Source organism: Temnothorax curvispinosus, unplaced genomic scaffold, assembly GCF_003070985.1.
Source record: "Temnothorax curvispinosus isolate PA1 unplaced genomic scaffold, ASM307098v1 QBEX01002370.1, whole genome shotgun sequence".
Classification (NCBI taxonomy): Eukaryota; Metazoa; Arthropoda; class Insecta; order Hymenoptera; family Formicidae; genus Temnothorax; species Temnothorax curvispinosus.
This window is the reverse complement of record NW_020212150.1, coordinates 335,923-347,995: the sequence shown is the minus strand read 5'-3', so window position 1 is coordinate 347,995 and position 12,073 is coordinate 335,923. Positions and strand designations below refer to the sequence as shown.

At 41.0% G+C, this 12,073-nt stretch overlaps 1 protein-coding gene across 1 annotated transcript in view; it reads right to left on the bottom strand.

Annotated features, from left to right (window-relative positions):
- Nucleotides 1–356: 356 nt before the first annotated feature.
- Nucleotides 357–12,073, bottom strand: part of LOC112451564 (mitochondrial distribution and morphology protein 34-like) — a 75,120-nt gene continuing 63,403 nt past the window's right edge. Inside the window, exons 3-4 of the mRNA XM_025011220.1 lie at nucleotides 7,855–8,160; nucleotides 357–6,612 (exon numbers count right to left, since the gene is read on the bottom strand). Coding sequence (XP_024866988.1) covers nucleotides 6,154–6,612; nucleotides 7,855–8,160 — 765 coding nt within the window. The 3' untranslated portion in view covers nucleotides 357–6,153. The remainder of the gene's footprint in view (nucleotides 6,613–7,854; nucleotides 8,161–12,073) is intronic.

The window sequence follows — 12,073 nt, the reverse complement described above, 5'->3', positions numbered from 1 at the left end:
TTTATGTTCAAAAATCGTAATTTAGAATCCGCTTGGCATCCCTCTTTCTTAATTATTTCTTAAATTAAAAATTTTTATTTTTAGGCGATTTTTCGGACACCCTGTATAGATATATATATATATATACACATACATACATACATACATAAACCATTTAAAGTAGACCTTAGTTTTTATATATAAAAGTATATATATGACATATACATATGTATATACGTTTTATATATAAATATTTAATTTATGTATATTATAAAGAAAAATATACTTAACTATAATGAACACTAAACTTTCGAGACAAATCTTTTAACATTCATACAGTTAAAAGACAAAACTATCCTTTTGTACGTTTTTTCCCCGACTGACTTTTATGTAAGAACTATATGGGAAAGCACATTTTCCAATATGTACAAAGTTCAGTGATTTCTGCCTTTGTCACGCTCCTCTGCAACGCACTTCTCTCTCTCTCTCTCTCTCTCTCTCTCTCTCTCTCTCTGTCTTTCTCTCTTTCTCGGATAACACTTTTGCACTGATAAGATGAGAGCTCGTGATATATGACTCACCGATTTCTTCCGTTTTTTTTTTGTGAACGTAAAACGTTTGTAAGAAAGAGTCTTATGTTACGAGCTTCCCTTATTAGCACGCAACAGTAGGAGGGCTGACTGCAGGACGCAACGTACCTACGAACAACGGCGAGACATTCCTAGGGTGATTTCATTCGTTTAATTCGACTCGCAATTTTGCACCCGTCAATGCTTCCGGAATTCTTTGATCCTCAGTGTCGTACAACACGAAACGCAATTTTTCTTCGATTAATTAAAACTCATTAGAGAACCAAGAAAACTGGGGGTGACGAAACGATTCAATTCATATGAAATTAATTGGATGCAAAGTCGCGAATCGAATTGATCAGACAGACCCATGCCAGGGGTGACTCGAGGGAAGGAAGAGATAAAGGAAAAAAAAATTAGGATCGATTGGTCGAAAGACTTATAGGGTGGATTTCGCGAGAGGGACAATGGCGAATCTCTCTCTCGACCTCCCTTCCACCGCGAGGGACTAGACATACCGATCTTATCAACAGTACAATTATAATTACAGCTTAGAAACGAAAGCTTTTAAAAAAGGGGGGACACCGCTTTTGACCCCTTGCCTTGCAACCGCTCCGCTCCGCGTCACAATTTCGCCGGAGGGAGGACGCGAGTTATTTTGGAACACCTTGGGAAATCACATTGCGCCTAAGAGAGAGAGTATCTTATCCTTTCCGCCGCTATAATTCGCCGACAAGGACAATAGTATCGGCTGTGTTATCCGAATCGGTGGAATCGGTGAAATCGGCGGCCGCGATTGTTCCCTGACCCGGACGCACGGCTCAACGTGACTAGATTAATTGGCAGCAGCCGGCTTGATCTCGCACCTTTGATTTTAACCGTGCGCGAGAGCTGCAGATCATTCGGCAGATCGATCGTCTCGCCGTTAATTCCGAAAGCCCGTCGTAATGACGAAAAATCAATTAGAAATGCGAAGCGAAAACTTTTGGCGATTAAGAACACATTAAGAAAAACAGTTTTCGAAGTCGAGGAAAAAAAAAGAATCTAATTTCATTAACTATTACTTATGACACATTTTTTCTAAATTGTTAAAAGTAAAAGACTGGCTGTATCTTCAATTTTGTTCTTTTACTGTCGAACTTGCAGCTCCAATTGACCGTTAGTCTCCGCTTCCGACACATTTCCATTATCTTATTGCTTCTTTGCTTGTATTTTGCAATGGACTTTGAAACATTACGGTTTCGATTCGCCGCGGGTCTGCTGACGCACTGCGACAATCGCGGACGGTGTCACGATCAAGCCAGCCTCGCGTTACGATGAGATTGCTGAGAATGGAATTTTATTTGCGCGAAGTGCGGCATTCGATAAGAGTTATTTACGAAATTCGCTCAGTTCGATAACACGATGATTTAAACTGTATATATTAATTAAATACTTCTATTTCTTTTCTTTCGAACGCTTAAAGCGTTTTGTTGATAATTTTGTGAGCCGAGCGGTTTGCTAAACAATTAGTTTGTATAAAAAATATGTTATTTTGGCTTTTAAATAACTTAAAATAGCAATCTCGAAGATTGAACCGTGAATTCGGATGGGCAAAAGGATATTTCATCCAGGATCGCTTTCATTACTCTCTTTTTTTTCTCTCTCTCTCTCTCTTTCTCTCTCTCTCTCTCTATCTCTCTCTCGTGTCGAAAGGCCACGATTATACTCATACATCTCGCACCTCTCATCAAATCCCAATTAACAAATTGCTAGATATATCACGATGTCTGATAGCGATAATAGTAATCGACAATAGCTTGCTAAAAATTTCACTTCGCCTAGAACTTATCGTCTAAAATATCTCGCGCTCGCGTCGTCGTGTTTTAAATTCAATCTAAGTCGACGACGTCGCAAATTTAACCAAAACTTGCACAGGACCCTTCGAATTATACAACGTTTTTTTTTCTCGAACTCCCTTCTGTGCTCCGCTCTCCTCCGCGTTTCGTCTTCTATAATACGCTCGTCACAATCTATCTGTCTCCCGAGAGTACACATATACGTACGGTTTATTTTTCCCACTGCAGAAAAAAGTGAATGCGTGCGCGAGACAACGAGATTGTGATCAACGGACGATGAAAGACGAATGGAGAAGGGCAATACAGAAGTGAGAATTCGAAAAGAAAAAAAAAGAAACATCTTTGCCAATATATTCCTCTTTGATCGCTTCGCTCCGCACACGCGCTAATTGTAATTTACGTACAATACAATTAAACCTCGTCGCCTAATATTGCATGCGCGTGAACACATCTCAAAGGTGAAACAGAAAGACGATATTTTTTTTCCCTCGACTCGCCACACAGCGACTTAATGAACATGAAACGAAACAATGTGTCGCCGTGCGGGCGTAATTGCCCGGACACTTTCACGAAGATTGAAATTTACAATTTTCCTCTTTCTCAGGAAGAATTTGTTAACGATGATTAGGACCTCGTCGTCAGGATATTACACTTTCACGCACGTCGAATGCTGAATCTTGTGTCGAGCGATTTGACGAAATCGGCGTCGCGGATACGCACGGGCGGTGATATAAATGAGAAAATTTCGTGCACTTAACAGAATTCCGAACGGATATCGTAGGGCGCCAACCAAGGCATCTCCTCGGAAACGAAGCGGAAGCTCGCGAAATTAACGCCAACAAAGAGTGCACACGAGAGATTATTCCGCTCTACGCGTGCCACCTTCCCTCCTGTCTCGCGCATTCCTCGTACGCCACGCACGATCCGTAATCACAAAGGGAAACGTATCGGTATAATTTCATTGCAATTTCTCCCTGCGTCGCGGACCCTTAAGAAATACAATAATAATTGGTGACTTCTCATGAAATAAATCGAGTGATTCGCTCTGTTTCGAAACTGAGATTCAAAGTTGACAAGGCATTTCCGTACAAGCCGACCTAGCTGATTTTATAAGTCTTGAAAATTTAATTAAACATCTATATTTTACGAGAGACAGTACTAGAAGTATTTTAAAAGTAAGAAATCCTGATAAGAATTACGTTTAATGATTTATTAAACCATGTAATCAACCATTGATGATATATAATATATCTATGTCTTTGAAGTTTAAGATTTATCATCAATTTTTGAGAATAAATTATATATAATTATATATAAATATATATGAAATGTGGTTATTTGTTAAACTACAAAACGCGTCATCAAACTCGAATCCTCGTTCGAACAGAACTCGTCCTATTTTGTCAAAACTGAGGCCTTATCTATTTGAATAATAATAAAGATAGCGTTATGTCGGACACAGGGCGAGCCATTCGGAACGCGAAAGGGATGCGCATTCTCATAGATTTGCATTGCAAATATATTCTTGTATGCACGCCGCCATTACAAACGTACTCTGTCTGCAAAACAAATGTTTATCGAACAAATAACGATCATTCGATTCTTCCTCGATGCACGAATGCACTACGGTCGATCGTTAATTAACCGGTTATATTAACGTCGATTGGATTTAACTCAATATGTTGATGAACTAAATTTTCTTTCTCTCTTTTTGTTATATTTACACTCGAATAACTTAGTAGATAGGCAATTGCTAACAACAAGAGTTAGTTTAACCAGAAATATCGATGTAACCGTGCCAAGCAATCGTATTTATATTTCCTCCCTGTGTATATTATAATATATAATTCTAATCTAAAGAGAAAGAACATATACGGTAGTTAACGCAATGCTGATTGGAGGAATTAATCTTTTCCATTCCAGCTATTTGAGTTGCAAGAAATTTCGAAACTCTTACTTTATTCTAGAAATTACGCATCAATGTAACGCGATAACAGATGACCATCCGTTCTATATAACTCTCCTTTTTAACTTTTTCAAATAAATTATCAGTACATCGATTTGCTAGTTATGATTATGATCAAACATGTAATGATCACGAACACATAATCTTTAAAATAAACAAGAGATCGACGAATTTCCCTTATAATTATATCTAATCTCTATGCCGGAAAAGATTCTCGACGTTGTTGATTGCTTCAAGTACACATAGCATTCGAGGTAGAACATAATCGACTTTGACTTTGCCAGAAGAATATACATTTGTCGGAGGTGTGTGCGTGCGCGTCCCATTATAGTTTCGTACGGCCGGCCATCTCGTGTTTTTAATGGTATGCGTGTTTGTAACGTATGTTTGATGTTTTACTTTTAAATCGGTATGTAGCATATCGTTTTTTTTTTAGTCGTAATAAGTATATTGATATTGAACTACCTAGCCTAATATGTACAGAGTCCCCGTTTTCACTCTTGGCACTACATTATCCCCCTACACAACTTCTCACACGCATACACAAACACGCGCGAGCGCGAGCGCGCGCGGGTCCCGGCTCTTTCTCTGTCTTTTTTATTTTTTCTTCCTTTTTTTCCTCTCGACCTTGCAATTAGCCGCGCCTCTTGCGCGTCTTTCGTTCTACTCGTTCCACACACACGCGCGCTTGCATTTACTCGTACGCACGCCTGGTCTCGCACTCACGCAACCGAACGAATTCGCTCATACTCAACTCGTGTCCCGTTCGTCCGTTTTTTTTCTTCTCTCCTTTTTCCTCCACAACCACCATCGCGTGAAACCACACTTGCCCCGTCCGGCCGTCGCGCAGCAGCCGCCCGTCGCGAATAAAATGTTATATCGACAATAAATAATTTACTAAGTCTTCGTCGCGATGAACAAACTTCCGCGATGTCCGACGATCAGAGCCTCCGATCGAGAGCTGGAAGAGGGTGACCGGCGGGAATCCGCTTCGTCGCCGAATCGGTGTCGCGCGAGTCGCGAACCTCGCACCCCGTTTCTCCTCGAAGTGAAGCTTCTCGCCGTCTAATTCCCGGACAGGGAGAGCCCCTCGTTCCAGGGTAGGCCATCGCCGCTTTGCGTCGCGCGTTGGTAACGCCGTTTTCCACGCGCCGGGCTTTCGACCCGTCCATTTCTGCGCTGCTTCCCATCCTCTTCACGCCCGACGCCGTAATCCTCATGCCACCGCTTTTGAAATAATCTGAGATCTAGGCTAGACACTGGCCGCGTGTGGAATTGCACAATGAGACGCGTCAATAACGGCGGCGGCGACGGCGCATCGATTCTCCCGGTCGAAGGATAAAACAAAAAGAGGACAGGCGCGAACCAACGCACGACGATTGAGCGCAGTCTTTGATGACTGATTTTAACTTTTTCAGTCACTACCAGGAGCCGGCTTCTTTACACTTCCGCCGGCCCTCCTTTAGGCCACGAACGGACGACCCTTTCTCTCTCTCTTTCTCTCTCTCTCTTTCTTTCATTATAGAAGAACACCAGAAGAACGATCCAACGAGGATACCACCAGCCGGGACGATATTACATTTTCTCGCGCGTATGCGATACACGTTGTTGAACACGATGGAACACGACCGATGGAATTTATCCTATGTTGAAGCTTCTCCCGTGAGTCAGTCTTGAAGGGCATCGTCGTTGTCGTTGCAGTCGCGCAGAACGATCTTGAGAACCGTCGTTCGTTTTCGAAGTCGGACGATGCAGCTGCGACAATGACGACAACGGCGTCAAGGAAGGAGGACGCCGCGGATCAAACCTTCTGATGGAATTGCTGCTGCTGCTGGGGTTGATGTTGCTGTTGTTGCTGTTGCTGTTGCTGCTGCTGTTGCTGCTGCTGCTGCTCTTGCCGGCTTTCGTCGGTTTCGCAGGGCACCACGGTGATGTTGGACAGATTGCTACTGCTCAGATTACTGCTCACGTTACTACTGGACTCGGAATAACTAGAAAAGGGCGGTTTGTTGACCGGCATCGACGTCGACGATGGCGTCGTATGGCTCGGGAACATCTTGAACATCGAGCGCGCGGTGTTCAACAACAAGTTGCTGCTGCTGGGGCTCTGACTCCGCGTCACCCGATCGCCGGGCATGTCGAGCAGCCCCGGGTGAAGGTGCTGGCTGCTACTTGGCGTCCGATAAGGCGGCGGACTCTCGCTATCGAACACCGTGCGATTCGGCGGCGCCCGCACGCACTTCTGATAAATCTCGCTCTCCTGGAAATAAGAACGTTCGTTATAATCGAGCGTTTAAAAAAGGACAATAAACGGTACAATATCCGCGTGGCTCTTTGAAATTCATGATAATTGAACTTTGATATCGTGATGATTCGGCAATGTCTACGTCGATAATTTTATATCGGATGCATGAATGCAAATTTCTTGGAAGCTATATTTGAACACGAATAACGTTTGAACAAATAAAAATGATATTTTTTGTGGGGCAAACAGAAAATGCACAGGATTTTCTTGTGAAGAGGATGACGTAAAAGTAAAAATTCAAGATAAAATTGTAATCATTAAAGGATTCGAAGTAAAAAAAATATAACGCGCTTTTAATAACTATTTTATAATACGAAATATATGATAAAAAATTAATAGTCATAGATTTTTAATTTATAAACAATAAAATGTTCGAGCGCCTCGTTTAAGTTTCATCAAATTGTAATACATTCATTCATAAAGAATTAATTTATGGTAAGAGTATCAAGAAGTTGTTAATTTTTTTATTTTTGACATCAAGATCCCTGGCACAGATGTGCCGCCGATTTTTTTAATGTTTATAAATTAATTTTTAAATTTATAATTTAAAGTTAGGTCATCAATCCCACTTTGGGATTTTAAGTAACTAAACTATTTTTTTACTTTTTTCTGTGTGTTTTATGTATCTTTAGATTATATAATTTCTAAAATGTAAATCTGTATTGCAGTTATGATGATTGCGGTAACCTCAAGCAGTCGACTGTGCTTCAAGCAAAGTTTGAAGTTTAATATTCTTGCTTGCGTAACGATGACGAGGCATAACGAGTACTTGAACCTGAGAATTCGCGGAGGGACAGGAAGCGAATAAATAAATATGTTTTTCGGTCATTCTCCCGGCCGTGAGGCAACAGACAGCGAAGACATTGTGTCAACATATTGTAAATATATAATTTTAACAGCTTTACACTTGTGACAAAGACAAGGATCTGACAATGTTCACCTGGTTAAAAATTACGCTTAGAAATTACGCCGGCTTAGAAAATAGCATGCCGTGTTTTTAAGAATAAAGATACTGAAATTCTGTATAACTTCGAGCGATATTCTGCAGCGCTAGACAGTCGTAAACAGAAAAACTAAAAAAAAAAAAAACAAAGAAAAATTCGTTCAAATTCGTTCGAATCGTCGAGCCCATCAAGTCGTTCAATTTCATTCGATATCTCGCGGGTTTTGCCACAACTTTCCGCGCGTCGCCCTCACCTGTTCCGGGTTACGGAGGTGAAGATCCGGGTGCGCCCCGTACGGATGCTCCTCCCCGTCCGGGAGCTCGAGCCGCGGCGGCAGGTTGAGGGCGAGATCATGCCGGACGCTCTCCGCGCGGATCGCGCGATCCCTCGCCGCGGCGATCATCACCGCCTGCATATCTCGACGCCTCCTGGCCTCGTCGCCATCGCCACCGCCGCCGCCACCGACTCCACCGCCGACCGCACCGGCGGTCGGGTCATCTTCCGCCGATGCACCGCGTCCGCTGCTGCCGACCTCCATTCCTTGGCTCACCGACAGCATCTGCAAAATCGACGATCGTGTTTACGCCTTCGGAAAAGGCACAGGATGGCGCGATGCATTATCACGCGAAAACATTGCGAAATTTCCGGTTGTTTAATCTGCGCGAAACGCGACGATATTATTATTTTCGTTCTACAAGTAGAAATTACTGAGGGATCGGCAGGATGTGAACCGGTCAGACAAATAAAATCGAGAGCTTTTATTTGTGTATTTAATTAATGAAAGAAATGATTGATTACAAAAGAGGTATTATACGTAAAAATAACTCGCGAACGTGCACGACGTCTACAACCATTACCTTCCATTTTCATCGCGGATTGTCTTCCTCACTGTAGCGCGTCTAATTGAAAATAATTACTCGACTCGATCGCGACTTTTCGCCCGTTCGAACTTTGATCGACGCGGTCCGCCTATACTGTTAAATTCGTAGTGTCAAATTATACTCAATTTGAGTTATTTTTAACCATAAGAATAGGTCGCCACTGCTCAATATGGCGTTAACTTAAATAAACCAATGTTAAAATAACACTGTTTTGTGTTTAAATAAATTTCGACACGCATGATATAGTTAAAAATAACAAAATGTTATTTAACTCAAGGTATTGGTTTAAATTTCATCCTGTAATATTTAACAGTGTACTAAATAACACGAACATGTATCTAAAGTAATAATATGATTAACGGAAAACGCATTCTTACATTATTATGTTCGATAATAAAAAGCATCACGGTGGCTGAATGTTATATTACTTTCACAAATCATTTGATGATGATGCGCGATTTAACAAATCGCGAGTTGCCTCTATCGTGGATTCTTTTCTTGTCAGCCTTTGCCGAAAGCGCAAAAGGCAAGGAATGGTTCTTACTGCGATGTCGCGTCTCATGCTCGCGACTATTTCACTACGAATGTTTGAGATCAAAGATAAAGGAAGAAAACTCTAAATTCTGTTTAATTCCGGCGGAAGATATTCGTGCAAAAATACGAAAATTCCTGCTCGTCGTGCCGTAATAAAGTAATACATATGGTGACTGCTATTATCCGGCGCCGAGGAAAGGGTCGCGATCGTGAGCCCTCGACTATATGGTCGTGAATAAATTAGTGCAGAAAATGAAATTGCTCGACCATTCGATCAGGAGAGCGGCCGTTGTACGTGGATGTAGATATTAGTGCTGTGCCGTTGCACTCGGTTCACGTAAATAATTGCATATAAATCATATCATTATATCCGCAGGATTAATTTCACTGTGATGTTGATTATTCATACAATCGAACGTATATTCAAAATACTTTGATTCGTGATCATCGCCGTCGTGAAACGCGCATTGCTTTAAAAACTAAAAAATGATCATTGCGCGCATAAATGATAAACACGTACATTTTATGGGAAAATTTAAAAAGAGATAAAGCTATTTTTCATTTGCAAAATTGATTTCAAATTACAATGTATTGAATGTATGAATAAATCAGTCTTGAACCGAGCGCTATAAAGTTCATAACGCAAACGTCGCAAACATTCTCACAAATTCAAGAATTATGCAAGTGACTTCGACAATAGGCCTGTTCGTTTTTGCGCCACTTCTGAACTAGTGTATATAATAAGTTAGAGTGAAAGAAAATATATTTGTTTCATTCTAACTTATTGCACTAGTTCAGAAGTGCAGCGAAAACGAACAATATTCTACTAGATTTCTCTGAAAGTTATTTAGAATTAACTAAGATTTAAACTAATCATCTATCTTTTTCTCGATTCTAAATTCTGCGATAGAATTTCAGACTCTGTCTAATTCCGATAATTGTGTTTCAGTTTCAGTCAAACACCTCGATTAGCCGAACTCGACCGTTTTCTCTTACTTCCAACGACTTCGCCCGTTCCCTTCGCGGATTCGGTTTAAAACATCTGCTCAGGGCACGCATGCACGCGCGCGTACATATACGAGAAACGCTCGTAAGAGGCGGGTCGAAAAACGTCACGTCGTGACAGTTGGCGGTATCACAGGATGCCGTGGTTCGTGCACACACCTCGAAAAGTAAAACGGAGAAGGTCGTACGAGCTTCAAGTGCCGACGAGCCATGGCGAAAGAACGAGGTCGCGTGCAAACGTGCACTCGCGACTCGCGCGCTTTCCTTTTCGTTCCGCGTTGCGTCTTTGGTTCGCACGTTCGTCCAATTAGTCGTAGTTCGAAATAGATCGATCGTGTGTGACTGTGACGACCGTGAAAGCCGCCGTCCGCGTCGCCGCCGCGCGTGTCCGAAAATATATCTCGCGATGTTTATCGTCAAATTTATAGATATTTCGATACCCATTAAAATACTGATATATATATCTCTGTATATTTTGGTATCATACATTATGTATCTTTTTTTTTTTTGTGAAACAGAAACATAAATATATTTCTGAACACGCTGCGCTATGTTTTAATTAAAAGAATAGTTTTGCGATAAATTTAATATGGTTCTCAAAAACAAGCTCTACATTGTATCGATTATCAAGTTTAATTTGATGGATCAAACATTGGCAGAAATAATTTCCAAAAGTCTTGATTATAATGATATTTATAATTATATATCGTATAATAATAAAAAGACGCGGAGAATTAAAAAAGATTCTTTATTCCATTAATTTTGCTTCCAAACGTATAATAAAGATCCTCGGCCGCGCGCGGCTCTGAAGTGGAGAACGTTTCTTAATGATATGATCTTACGACTAGACTTGATCGTGATTTAACGAGCAAGAGCCGACGCCGAAGTCTTTCTCTTTCGCGAACATTCGCTGGCACGTGCGCGTGTTAACGACTGATGAGTCGGTCGGTCGGTCGCGTTAAAGCTTTAAAGGGGTTTTCAGCACCCCTCCGCTCGCGTTCTCGCGCTCGTCCGAGGCCGTCGAAAGGGAAAGCGGAAGAGGGATGCGGCGGCGACGGCGGCTGTTGCTGCGACGACAACAGAGCGAGGGTGTGCGACTGTGCGGAGACAGCAACGACAGGAGCGACTGACACACAGAGGGATGAATGTTCGCGCCGCTCGCGTACCATTCGTATCGATCGACTTGCAGCATAACATCACGCTCGCTCGTTACCAATGTAATGCAGATGCGCGGGGAGAACCCTTCGATCAGAGATACGCGGATATTTTCAGAATCTCTCCATCGTATCAAGCGCTCTCGTGTTCCGATAACGTTATCGCGCGCGATACATGTTTTGTGATTATTGTCTTTCATCCGCAAATTATAAAATTGATTATGATAATTCTGTATATACCATATCTATATTTTTACTGCCTTTCCGATATAATTTTAACCTTCCTGAACTCACCCTATGTTTCATGACATATAGACTCGCACCACGGTGTATGTAAGACCACGATTTTTATATAATAAAAATATATCATATTAAGTTTGTTTTTCGCATAAACTTTCATTTTTTGTTAAAGTTGAGGTCTCCTAAAAAAATTGAAAAAATAGTAAATAAAATTCAATCTTTATTTCTGATAATATGTTTTGAAGTTATATGGTTTTCGGAAAAAAACATCGGTTTTGCAATGTGTTTCGTCGGTCTAAGAGATTGTGGGTGAGTTCAGAAAGGTTAAATCATTTTTTTAGAGCTTTTATCTAATGTGTCTCGCATTAATAAATTTTTGTGAATTTATGTACTTCGTTTATACAACGCTTAATCTTTGTTTATTTATAAAATACTAAATATCATGTTGCTATCGCTTATAATACTATCTACAAAATAATCCATAACAAATGACTAGGTATAACGTTATCTTTTAATTATTATTTTCTAAACGAGAAGTTCGTAAAGAGTATAAACTTCTTTATTATTTCTACAAACAAAAAAGTCCTCTTGACAAAATTAAAAGGGATTTTGGCGTAACACTTTTGCAGAAAAACGGTATAATAATAATCCAAAGAGA